Source organism: Zootermopsis nevadensis, unplaced genomic scaffold, assembly GCF_977971745.1.
Source record: "Zootermopsis nevadensis isolate Lab colony 2312 unplaced genomic scaffold, Znev_1.0 Znev_ptg000021l, whole genome shotgun sequence".
NCBI classification, from domain to species: Eukaryota; Metazoa; Arthropoda; class Insecta; order Blattodea; family Termopsidae; genus Zootermopsis; species Zootermopsis nevadensis.
Genome location: NW_028259153.1, coordinates 9,384,155 through 9,398,148, shown reverse-complemented (window position 1 = coordinate 9,398,148; position 13,994 = coordinate 9,384,155). Strand labels below are relative to the sequence as shown.

At 39.0% G+C, this 13,994-nt stretch overlaps 1 protein-coding gene across 14 annotated transcripts in view; it reads left to right on the top strand.

Moving 5' to 3' along the window:
• Positions 1 to 13,994, top strand: part of LOC110834412 (focal adhesion protein tensin) — a 394,970-nt gene that overhangs the window by 269,966 nt on the left and 111,010 nt on the right. The window contains exon 1 of one of the 14 annotated variants that reach the window (XM_087352432.1): positions 1,523 to 1,639. The exons of the other annotated variants lie outside the window; for them this stretch is intronic. Coding sequence (XP_087208558.1) covers positions 1,538 to 1,639 — 102 coding nt within the window. The 5' untranslated portion in view covers positions 1,523 to 1,537. Of the gene's footprint in view, positions 1 to 1,522; positions 1,640 to 13,994 lie in introns of those variants that run through there. 14 annotated transcript variants of the gene reach the window in all.

Sequence of the window (13,994 nt, the reverse complement as noted above, 5' to 3'; positions counted from 1 at the left end):
TCATCCATTATTCGCCTTTATATAACCTAACCTAAACCGATTTTGTATCTTTCATTAGCTGTGATTCGACGACCATTCAATTTCTTTACTTACACGAATGAGCTTTCTGTGCTTCTGTTATTAAGCATTCGTGATTTCCATTATTGTAAGCCCTTGTTGTGTATGAGGTTGACAATTTTTTGTTGTTTTATGTTGTATCTGTTATAGAAATTAAATATCTGCGTTGGTTGTTTCTTGCGTGCTTGTTCAGCAATGCGCTGAAATTGGTAATTATCACAAGTCATAAAACGATAGGTCACCACCAGTTTTGTTTAGAAACTAAATTGATGTTAATGTGACATTAAGCATGTTGTTTAAGGTAAATTATAACCTTAAGTCACTTCCTAGAAGTCCTATCCTTTAGTGTGTGTCAAAGCTTATGCTCCGGATACGATATATAATTTACTTACTTCACTGTAAAAAAATTAGGGCTGGAAAGAAAATTGTGTACTACCAAATGCACTTCACTAATTCCTTGACGTCCTTGCTGTATCCTGTAGTTTGTCGAGATTTATCTTCTTCTACGTCCTTCTCTGTCATCCGTCATTTATACGTCAAGCGACGAAGTAGGAAGAACACAAGACAAGGCACGTGCTGGGGGTAGCGTCTGCATGGCAACATGGTCGTCCTTTTCTAGATCCCGACAACGATGTGCCCGAGGGGTGAGGGGCAGAGCCTCCACTCCAGTAGCTAAGTGACGGTCTTCGTTTCCAGTGCATTACAGTATGAGCGGGATCCTCCCAGAACGCAAATCGCTTGGAGCAGGAGGAACTTGGTTGATTTAGGTTCTTCTGCCTGCAAGAATATTGGTGACGATAGCCCCTGGTGATCTGGTGGTGAAGTTTTATTGAATCAGGTCTGCGGTCTGATTTTTTGACTTCATCGTAATTGGGCTCTTGTCGATCGGTTCATATTAGATCTCGAAAGTCGATATATCGATATATGGACTTTGAAATAGTCGTGACAGCAACTGTGATGGTGGTAGTGAAGTTCTGAAATTATTTATATCCGAAGGGGTCATGTGAAGACTTGGGCGGGATATTTTCTTGGGTTAAGGGTAGTGAAAGATTGTATCTCTGGACTTCATAAAAGGACTTAGAGGCGATAATAAAGGTAGAGTTTGTCAGTGATTTGTGGTGGACATGTTTACTTTTAGTTTTGAATAATTGAACAATGTTTGTGGTCTGATTGGAAAATTAAATTTTAATCGTGAAATTTGAACTTGTGGGTTGTGTAAATTTTATGTATAAGACTTTTAATGGGTGAAATCGTCACTGGAAGGTGCATGTGAGTTGTGCATGTGCGTTTTTGGACAAAAGAAAGTAGTTTATATTTCTAAAGCCTGAAAGATTGTGAAATGAATTTGTGCTTAAGGTAAGCCAGTCCTCCGAAACAGTTTTGAGTAGTTAGGTATTTATTTCTAAATCGAAAAAGACATTTTTGCAAGGCAGAAGTCAGTACCAGTAGCCTGTGTCAGTTTTGCCTCAGCGTGCAGTGTATGAGTGTGTTCGGCTGGAAGGATGAACTGGAGTCTCCCAGGACATGTCTCCCTATTCCTTGCCAAGTCGCATGGAATCAGTGTAACATCGGTTATAACCAGGTGGGTCAGAAACGGATCCGAGCAGATGTATACAATAAGTGATCTGATCTCGGGTGATTTTTGTATTAAAAAACTAACCCTTCTAGAACTAGTTTTTATTTAAAGAAAATTTCGATCAGAACATTTCCATGGTAAATTACAGGCCGAATTGTTGTTGTCTGGAAACCACGTATACTGATTTTTAAATCTCGACAGATCTCCCGGTTCTGTATTAATATGAATCAGATGTCTGGGATTATTACTTAAGATAGACGTTTACCGACTATTTAGAGGTCCTTGCTGTCTCCATCATCAGGGCGATATTTGGATGGTGAGTAAACATCGATGTGACGGATACCAAGCACTCCTGAAACGTCGGCAAACTTCTATCAGGCTACACTGATCTACAACGCAAAAGAAAGCCATCTTCATTTCACTGTTGCCGTGTGAACCTGAATCTCACTCCTTAAGACGTTCATAGTTCCGTGTCTCCAAAGGCCAACAGTTTGGTCGATCGCGTTCTGAAGAACAGACCATCCGCTGCTGACCTTTTATCCCACTTCCGGAGGGGAGAAGTTGGGGTTGTTTGTGTCTGTGTCATGGCACGGAACTCTGTACACGTTTATTTACCCCTCGGCCGCATTTTCACAGTAGCCTTTCTCAAATAAGGACGCAAATGTGACTGCGCAGTTTAGATTACACGGAATCTTGATTCTTCTGCTGCGTCTAGTTTTGCGCCCAAAGCCGAGAACTGCAGAGACAGCCGCTTTATTTTTTGGCATTCTACGCAAGAACTAGAATGCAGACGTTGCATATATTTAAAAAATTCACACGTTCTCCGCTTTAGTATTATTTATGGTAGAAAATCAAAAATACGAATATGGGGTAGGCCTACAGTGGTATGAAGTTTATACCGAATATCATGGAGATTTTAAAATTGCTGTAATTATATAATGGGGGAAAACTACAGGGATAGAGACTGGAATTCCTTAGTAGAATGTCAAACAGTTCCATGGTTGTAGCATGAGAATTCTTTCCAGAGTACTCTACTGTCTTTAGTGTCGTGAGCAAAAGAAATCAGGTTTCGATGGAAGGATTTGTAGGTGATCATCATATTGTACCAGGTTATGTTCTGATCTCAGCCCCATTTTACAGATCTCCGCCTACCTTTGCCCCCTCCTAGTGTGCTTGAAAGCGAATTATAAGAATTTATTAGCGATCACTTTCTTTTTATATAATAACTAGTTGTAAAATTAATTTTAGCTACAAATTGTTGTATAAATTAATTTTAATTATGAGGTTGAGACAGGACAGTACCAGATCCTAAATTAATTTTAATGTTAAAATAATGGGCACCAGAATACTGTAATTTGCGTTCTGTGCTAAGGATAGCTTGGAATATTTAATATTTATATATAAGTGGTTAGGGAATTACCGGTATTTGACAAAGCTCACTGTTTTAAGGGAATTTTTTTATGGAAAATACTTTGTTCAGTGGCGTTTCAAACCGGAAACCGGGCAGGTCAGTGTAATAATAATGCTCGACTTGTATTCTGGAGGTATGAGTTCTATTCTCGACCGGGTTGCCTGATATCCTGTTTCTATGTTTCCTCCTCCTCCGTTAACATGTCATGTGTCCGACCTTTCTCATCTTTCATCACTTAGTTACACAACGTTTGGATCGCGTAGTTTCAACAATAAGCTTGGTTTCATTGTTGCGACACACCGAAGCAATTCAATACGAAGTTAAATAAGACTAAACGGATACATCTAGGTTTTGCTGTAGGACATTATCAGTCCCAGAATGTACATGTTCTCGTGCGATACGCCACTGCTGCCCCCCTAACACTTGGTGCCATTTGCCCGAAGCAATAAACGGATCAATGATAACCAATTTATAAATTCCTAGAGATTTATGGTTTGAAAAATCCGAGTTCCGCTAGCTGCGGTCTACTCCCCAAGGGTCTGTGAAGTGATGTAAATACTCCTGAATTAGCTCCGTCCTGCTCTCACCACTTTGCTGCATTAAATTCGATCTATCTTAACGTCTGATCGACAAAGCGATCTGCCCTCTTGGCAACGCATTAGTATCGTGGGACCTGCTGTCCCGATTATACTTCTGATATGCTCAGTTAGTATAGTGACTAGCTACGGGCTGGACGACCGGGGTTCGATCCCCGACGGGGGCAGAGGATGTTTCCTCTAGCCTCTGCGTCCAGACCGGCTCTGGGGCCCAATGGGTACCGAGGTCCTTTCCAGGGGGTAAAGCCGGCCGGGGCGTGATGCTGACCACTCACCCCCCCTCTAGTGCCGAGGTCAAGGAAGAGAGGAGCTATACCTCCACTCACCCCAAACGCCTACATGGCGTATAGTGGGACAAACTTTGCTTTACTTATTAGTTATCTCTGATTATTTTCAATTTGAAAGACTCCTTCAGTATACAAACGTATCTTTTTGAAGAACAATAAATGTAGTCGATAATCGATAGTCGTAGTAGATATACTGGAATACTGGCAGCGAAGACGTAGTGTACATGTGTTTGACATAAGAAAATAAAATCATTAAATTACTGAAACAATGTCTTACGATTACATTTCAAAAAAATGTCGAATCTTGCCTTACATAACATTTTCTGTTAACCTGCTCCCCGTTGTCTTTCGTGAAACCGCTGACATATTCCCTTTTATTAGCTTACTTTCCTTTTACACGCGAAACCTGTAATTAAACACATATTCGAGGTTCTATTGGAAAATAAACTTTGGGCCAGAGTACTGTCCGCACGCCAAGAGAAGTCCACTCGGAAGCTGGAGGAGAAGAAAGGGTGATGATCTTACTGCGCATGCGCATTGCGCCTGTTCCTGTCCCAAACATATTGTACAGCTGTATTCTTCAGTAGTGCATTGTTTTTTTCGAATAATGTATGAAGGAGTGGACGTATGTTTTGTGAAAGAATACAGCACAGCCGATCATGCGCACTCCACACCCAGTGGACGTTTCTGTGGCGCGCAGACAGTAGGTCTAATTCACATACAAAAATCAAACATGGTGCCAATGCTTCTAGCAGATAGTATCAATATATTATTTGTAAATGCAGTCTCCGTTGAGAAAAATAAAGTTTATACGATAGTCCAATAATTATAGGACTATCATATAAACTTTAAACGTCATATTATAATATGATGTTTGCACCAGATGGAAATACGTAGGCTTACTGCACTGTCGAGACGGAAAGAGGCTGACGTTAGTTTCACAGGGCCTAATTAATACTGATATACATTATATGGCATAAGTACTTGTGAACACAGTAATGAACAATCGGGTTACAGAAATTCAGAAACTTTCTGAGTAGTTAAGCAACTACCTTAAAAAACTGCTCAGTTGAGTAAATTATTGAATATGCAAAAATAACAACATTCCGGCAGTTTATAGAACGTAGCATACTTGATCTTCCGATTAATTTTCATCGGGGACCACTGTACTGTGCTTCGTTTTTAGGTTGGTGAAGGAAAAGAACTGGAAACACATCATCATGGATGGAAGGCCTTCTTGAGAAGCCTCTATTGGAGCCCGAATGTTCATTACCGTCTTCACAAGAGCTCGCCACGTCCCTATACCTACATGACATTTAATGGATAAGATTTATTTGAATCGGGGTCACAAATGGGCTGTTAAACCCATCGGGTACATAAAAGACGGAAAATATCTTGAGGTTGAGCGACCGGTGGTTTTTCAAGAAAGGATTCTGCTTCAAGGAGTTACATGCCACGAAGCGCTCGTCCTTTGTATTGAGTCGCGAACAGGTAATGAGTTTAGTCACGAAAATCCATTCGACAATATGATGGGTGTGGCCAGCGATGCGGAGGAAAGCCGAAAGTGCTGTACGCTAGAGGCCCTTGTGATGTATGCGGCCTGGGAAGTCACGTGGTTCGCTATCAGCAGACCGAAAAACGTCGTTCTTGTTCTAATTTGCTGTAAACTCTACTTATAATACTGGAAATTATGATATAGTCTATAATTCAATTCAATTCATTTATTTAAGTGCTTGACAACAGTCGGATAAGGCCAATAACAGCCAAGCACTGAACCAAAGTACAGGATAAAATTTAATATAATAATTAAATTAATTTCAGTAATAATAAAAGTAAAACATTACTGATACAAAAACAAACAAATTAAACTAAATATATAAATGTACCATATTAATAATGATTTAATTTATTGAATAATAATTCACAATTAAATGGGCTAAATAATATGCCTAAGTAATATAATTCAATTCAATAATACTAAATAAAAACAATAACCAATAAAAAAACCCAGAAAAACGTACAAAATTAAATACCACAAAATATGGACAAAATGAAATATTTTAAATATTATAATTTCCTTGAACCACTGTGCCAGTATAAATAAATTACCAACGATACTACGATCAGCGAATAGCTAATAGCTTTGTACTTAACACTAATGTTCCCCACTCGAGAATTAGGGGGGGGGGGGGTTACGCATGGGCAGCTTACCAGGACTGCCCAGAATTCCGCCTCCTTGGTTATCTGCTTTAAGTGTGCACGGCTGAACCGAATTGCTTGTCTTACTATCGATCTACTGAAAATCTTCAACTCGTTGACCTCTCAGAAGGCAATAGATGACCTTGACCCAATTTTTACGGAACCAAATCGATGGGAGTTATGATTCTCGATGAAGCCGTAATGTCATGTTCCCACAGTCGAGTTCTGGAACCAAGCTGTGCTGTTGTTGACCGGGGTAAGGTGCCCCACGAGGAGTGCAGTTGGCTAGCCGCAAGCATTGTCAATCAGTGAGTATTTTTAACGTTGCCGTAGTGAATCTAACTTCTATCACATGCTGGATGGGATGATAATACTAAAATGGATCTTAGTAAAGTGGGGTTTGAGGGTGTGAATCGGATTCATATTTCTCAGGATAGGAGCCTATGATGGGCTCTGTCGAACACGGTAATGAGTCTTCGGGTTCTAAAAGATGGAGAGTTTCTTATATGTATATAAAAGCTAGTCAGGAAGGACCCTGATCCACGGAGTTATGTTCATGGAAGAAGTTCGCGCTTTCGTACTGGAAATCGTTTTAGGGGAGGAGATTTCGTTATTGCTTTAGATGTATTTAGCATAGTCACCAATAATGCCGTAATTTGCCTTAGTTATGCACTTTTTATATCTTAGTATTATGAAACACGGCCGATTCGTGATATCTGGCAGTATTCTATTACTGCAACTTATTTCATTCCACGCTCCTATTAGCAATAGTCAGTAGAGCTTGGTGGGGGGAAGTTATGGAACATTTTGTACATGTCGTTTCACGATCAAAGAGAAACTGGGAATCATTTCGTGCTCCGCCCTGTGAAACTTATTAACCCCGCTGTTACATAAACCTTGTTAAAATAACAGGCCACCAATTTATTGATGATAACTAAGTTGTAGTCGGTCTTTCTTGCACTGTTTTAGTTAGACAGATTTACCGTTACACTATACTATAGTTTTTTTTATTGGACGAGAAATGTCGTGTAAATGGTTCTAAATTTGTATAATTATAATAGCTAATTCCACTCCATAAGAAAGAGTGATTTTAAGAAGAACGTTTTAAAGCAATGTGTAGCCTATAGTCTACGATCATAAATAATTAAATTCCTAATTGGTTTTCTCGCAATTATTGGGGCTGGAATAAACGTGTTTCACATCAAATCTCTCCCAGATCTTATTTATTTGTCGTGAACCTAAGATTAATATGTTTCCTTTGCCATAGTAAATAGTAACTATAATTTTTGCTTTAATATTCCCTTAAGACTTTTATGAAGAAGGAAAAGACGTAATTCTTAAAAATATGCTTGAACCCGAATGATGAATTATGTTTGAAATTTACTGAATCCGTCGAGCAAAATCTTTCTTGAAAAGCTGTTAGTCAATCACTTTGTTAAGAAAGCCCTCGCCTTTCATTGAGTTCGAAGGTTCATTGCAGTTTTTACAAGAACCAGGAAGTGGACCCTATTCTGAACTAGAATAATCGATTTCAACCCCCCCCCCCCAAATCCTGTTCACTTAAGATTTATTTTAATATTGCTCTCACATTTACTTTTAGGTCTTCCCATTTGCCAGTTTTGATGATGTTTTCTGATAAACAAAAATTGTACGCATTTTTCATCTCACCCATTCGTGTTACATGTTGGAGAATTGGAAATACAAAATTTTGGTCGAGAAGTTTGAATTGATATACCGCTTAATACCAAGGCTTTAATAGAGGTGGTAACATTGAAGTCAGTCTTAAAGATTGAATTCATTTGGATCAGAATAGGGTAGAGTGGTGCTTCTTTAGAAGACGGTTCTGGAAGTTCGGGATGCATAAAAAGCAGGCACTCCGTGAAATGTTTCTCTGTTCAGAAGCACGCGCCCTACATAATTGATGGTCTAACTCTCTGGTTGTTGAAACGGGTGATGTTTGTAGACATCAGTTGTATATCGTGTTCGACCTTGTTACAGTCGTAAACAAAGTCTCTAGATTCTCTTACAGGGAGAAACATCGTAAAGTTTGTGTACAATTAGAAAAGAGAAAAATACCGACATTTAGAATCTAAAGATGTAAACATGTGATTTTTTAAGAATATTGCTGCTTGTAAATTACGTAATGGTGCAAGATCTTTGTTCAGCACTTGGAAACTGTATCAGTTTCTTAACCCAGAGTTTCATCGCTGTTTTCACAAAATACCAGCAGTGAATTGAGTTTACAGCCCACACTTTCAGACCTGTTCTCCCCAAGATATATTATAATATCCTTCCTTCCATCTACGCTCAGGTCTCCCAAGCTGTCTTCCACTTCAGGCTTTCAGGTGCAATGAATTTCTTATCTACGTATCCCTTGTATCTTCTCACTTCTGTTTACTCATCCTGGCTGTGTTCTTTTGAGTATTAATTATGAATCTTCTCTTTACGCGATTTTTCTGATATAAATTCTTAATGCATCCCCACAAGAAGGAATCTAAGATTGTGAAGTCTGGCGAATGAGGTGGTCAGATAACTACGTAGTGGTTGAGACTTCGACCCATGTTGATACAACATTTTTCACTCATAATAACTCCAAGTTTGGAACGCGGTGTTTATGTATAGTGTCAACTATACTTCTGTAATAGAGCCCATTCAAATTTCGGTTGTGATTAGTTCTATTATGATACATTTGTGATTATAGTTTCGAAACTATTTCACCGTATATAGGCCGCTGATAAGTTGGCGAAGTTTGAAAGCATCCGTGGCATGCTGTAAATTAGATGTGACCCGTAACATATTCATTTGCTCGCAGACGGCTTCGTTAACTGGATCCGTTGCCTCAATCAATTCAGGCACTTTGCCAAGTCTAAGCACATGTTCTGTCAACAGAAAGTTATTACAGAATGTTTCTTGTAACTTACCTCATGCATTACCTGATCTGAATAATTGGATTTTGATTTTAATTACACTGTTGCTCTTTACATACCGTGCAGCAAATTGAAGCCCACCTCAGAGGTCGTGTTAATCAGTATGTGACGTCAGCAGCCTTTGGTTTCTGTGGCTGTGGGTTTGAATAATCTGTCGGATTATTATTGTTTGTTTGTTTCACAGATGCATGTTACATTATCTGGTTTAAACAAATATTTTCTCAGTCCATTACGTGCTTGAACTTTCTTTGACAACGAAGTGGCATTCTTAACGACTAAAGTAATGTTTAAGTAGGTTGTATTATTGCAGTGAATATTAAGTAAATGTGTGATGCAGGTGGTTGAACTGTCTTAGAATTGTGTCCAATGCCCGGCTTTTGTTATTAGTACTGTTGAACCTTCTGGTCGTATTACCATTACGTTGTTAAATGGATAGTTGGTTAATTAGTTAGTTTGGGCTTTATAATAGAGGCATTTAGAGGTGTTTCACTGCTCAGCTAATATTGTTAAGGCGATGTAATGTTTGAGGTTCAGATGGGTTGCACTCATAGGAAAGTAAGAACTGTATAATAAATTTAATTATTGAAAACTCTGTGTTAAGATGCCATTTAAGTGACGAAGACATGAAAACAAGAGAAATTGTTCGTAGCATAACTAGATGGACTAGCTTATAATATTTTTTTTTCTAATATCTGTCTTTTGTATTGACGTCTATCAAACCTTAGGTCGCATAATGACGTGAAATTTCGTAAAGTTGAACGTCAGCTACTCAATCACGGCTCTACATCAGGTGGGAAATTAGGTATATAGAACATCTTTGTGCAGATTTTATGCCCCAGATGGAGGTATGTCTGCTGCTGAGGTACATGGTTTGAATCTTTTCCGACGACCGTATATTGCAAGACTTCTTAAGGCATTAAAATTAACTTCTAGTCATAAATGCTCTGTGAACCGGATGGCGCACTTTTAAGTCTGTTGAAACGAGAATTTGCTTTGTTGCATTTTTTTAAAGCCAGTTCATGGTTCGCTGCTGTCATTAAATCTGAAGTCTCCTGGTAGTCGGTTTGTACGTATTTGTTGCGAATTGGAAGTATAAATAATCTGTTTACTGTACAAAATACCTTGGGCGATTATTTACAGACTAATCTTAAGTGCAGGCCTACGTCACCACAAAAGATCTTTTGATTTTCTACCATGAGTTAGCACGAATCGCGTAATGTTGGTACGACTGGTTGTGTGCAGATAAATCAGATGTGAGAATAGTGAGATTTAGAGCTTTGTAAGGGGGATAGAGCTGATATTCGTGAATGTTAAGCTAAGGAATGTTAACTTCTCTTATAGCACTCGGTTATGAAAGGGATCAACATTATGAGGTACCAGAGATAAGCCTTTAATGAAGCTGCACACTAGTCTACACGTTCAACAGAGACGGAAGCAATTTGTGGAGCTGCCAGCACTGTGCTGTGCGTCATCTGGAGGTCCCGAAAGATTCTAATTCTTCTGCATATTCACCCTTCGCCTATTACATTTTCCGCCCTTCCATGCAGTAATTTAGACTTTCTTCCGTTTATTCAACCGTTGTTATTTCATGCACCCAACCACTTACCGTCTTTCGACCTGCCATCTATTAATGAACGTCACAATCGAGTGGTCAGCACTTCGTAATCTGGAGTTTCTGGGTTCAAATCTCGGTCATGAGAATAACTATCGTGAAAGGGCTTCCTCGTGATTATGGACCTCTGAAACGTCGGTAATATTATTCGCCGCCTTCTGACCCAGAAATCTTGCTAAATAATTATCTTGTTTAAAATGCCTTAATTTGGACACGTGTCACGGAGGTGATCCTCTGTTGGCCAAAGAACATTTCGAAATGTCTGCTCGGAATCCAGGGAACTGACGTAACATTTTGAGAACCCTGTGTTGAAGTCTTAGTACAAATCCAAGTTTTTTTTACACACTTGTCGGGTTCAACAAGTCAGTGGAGTGTTCTAGGATCGAATTTGGTTCTTGTCCAAGTCTGCAGTCTAAATTACTGGCGCGTTTGTACACTCACAGGCGAAATAAGGTGAACCTTCGTAGCCGGCGTGTGTCGTTCATTGGCATCTTATTGTAAAAGATTAGCCAAAGTGACTGTTATTATTAGGGCTTTTTAAAAAAATAAACTGTGCTAAAGAAATTGCGTAGTATTTTGGCAATCTTATGAACATATAATTTTACGTTGTCAGAAAAAGGTCAGGTTAAATTTCTCTTGTTGTGAGTCGCGCGAATTTCTCGAAGTGTTTATCATTAAGATTCGTATTGATTTAATGCTCTTCATTAAGCTGAACTTTTGCTGTCAGCGACAGTTACTGATCATGGTCATTGTTGTATGCATTAAACGCCCCATAACCACAGAGAGGACAATCAACGAAGGAAAATGAGGAAGAGAGGAGGAATTAACAATACAGAATCTTCTTGATTTGGCAGTGTTAATAAATTGAAGTCTGTCTTCTAGGTTGTTGCGTCGTGTTCTTCGGTAGAAGTTCACTTACGTTTCAGAGGTGCTTGGTGCCTCCATCATTAGGACGATGAGTAATCAACGTGCGGTTGCCTTGAGAACCCTAAATCTTACTTAACAAATGATTCCTTATTTTTGTGATTGTGTTTCTTGTACGATAATAATGTTATATTTAGTTGTGAGATGGTTAAGTTTAATAATTTCGATTTTAATCCTTCTGGGCTTAAGTTAATACTGACAAATTCACATACTTAATACTCTGATCCCATAGCTTTGTAGTTCTTGTCATCTCCTGTTTTCTCTTGTCGGCTACCCGAAACATTTGTAACATGGGCATGCATAAGTAAGTAGACACAAATAAATACAGCGTTATTCAGAGCCTCCCGTGAGAAGATTTTAGTTCATATAGTAAGAAATCGTACATTTATAGAACCCTAAAGAGTCACCTGCTCCCTTAAACCTGTATAGAGATGTCCTCTTTCACAACTCAAATCAGCTTAGATGTTTCACAACGTAGTTCTGGGGGGGGAAATATGGCGTGAACGTCTTCCCTAAGTTCTTCAAGTAGTATCGTTACCTGGGATTTTGAAACCAAATTTTGTCTTACATAGTGATCTTTTGGCTTTGAGTCACTAATAGTGCTGCTATTATTATTATTATTATTATTATTAAGTGTTCTGTCTTACGACAGGTCCATTGCTCTGCCCAAAAAGAGCTCTCCAGTTGTCCCTATTCTCGGCTTCTCGCTTTAATTCCTGGAACGTCATCTTCTTTCCTTGTTTAAGATCGTCGGTTAGCTGTATCAATCTTCTTCCTAGTCCTCTCTTTCCTTCAACCTGGCCTTCGGTGATATCACTCATTAATCCATTCCTTCTCATAATATGTCCCAGCCAGTTAGCTTTCCTTCGTGTAATCGCCTGCAGAATGCTTCTTTGCTCGTTGACTCTCCTCAATACTTCTTCGTTGGTCACTCGATCCGTCCACCTGATCTTCTCTATTCTTCTCCAACACCACATTTCGAAACTCTCCAGGTATTTCTGTTCCTTCTTCCTGAGTGTCCAAGTCTCTGCTCCATACAGCGCGACACTCCATACGTAACACTTCACTAGTTTCTTCTTCATCTCCAAGTGGGTTATAAAATATTTCAATACTTTCAAATAAGAGAGCCTAGTTCTCGAGATACGCAAGCAGAGGCCTACAGGATGTGCGTTAATTTAGACCTCAGTGTGAACTAACAGTAGTAAATATATCAGATTGGAACGTAGCGCCTTTGCCAGCTGTGATAACGAAGCGCAGGTTATCCTGCGTCTAACAAAACCTGTTTCTTAATTCAGTTGTCGAATTTACGATACTGCCTGTCTGTTAAATCACGGAATTGTTCCCACGGACTTGGCTTCTTGAGATGTGGAAGAGTTTGTGTTGATGTCAGTTGTGACTAATTAACTAACTACCTAACAGGCTGTTTGAGTAATTGGTAATGTAAGTAAGTAATGTGACCTGAAGGTTTAGCATCTGATTTAACATGTTTATATTATAATTATAATGTTATCTTATAATAAGGGATCTTGTTTGACGTCTACACAAAACAATTTGCAGAACAATCTTTTCACTTATCGACTGTTCGGTCAGAGGTTTTGTTATAATTATATCTCTCTCTACGAGCAAAGGATGCCTCTGTCTCCTTGTAAAACCTAATTTTCTGTTCATTTGTGTTCCCTTTTCCGTTTAATTCTCTGTTATGTGCCCTTTGGAGCTGTCACACCGTCGTGAAATGATCAAAACGTCTTGAAATTGACGTTTGTCTTTTAATTGGCTCAGTCACAATCGGGTCATCATTTTAACGAATATTACGCCCATGCAAGACAGTGAGTTTATTTTCAGAAGAAGTTTCTCAGTTCCAGGTAGTTGGAGGACAGGTAAAAAGTTTTATTCATCTGAGTGTGGAAAGTACTTGTGTTAAAAACATAAGTGTTAGGAGCGCCCTTAAGAATAAATACTTTCAGGTTTCAAGATCTCCACACGAGTCACTTGTCATTCCGAGCATGAAAGGAGCGGTCAAGAAGATCTCGGGTCTTGAGATAGCAGTCCCGTAATTTGTACTTATATCTTGCAGCATTAATTAACACTAAAAGCTGTGGTTTTTTCTTTCTTCATAATCATTTTGTCCTACTCCGTTTCCTCTGCCATTCCGAGCTTATGAAACACTGAAACTTGCTACCATGAAAGAGACTTTTGCCTTCTTGCGGTGCAGAGTTAAAACTCGTGTATATTATGGTTTCACGAGAAATAAAACCATTACCAGAACAATTACGCTCTCAGGATCTAAAATAATTGCGACACATTTTCACCCACGAAACAAAATATAGCAGCATTTGTGTCAAATGCGACTGAATAAGGGAAGGAGCATCCATTTAGGATGGAAAATAAAACTGCGTAATTAAATT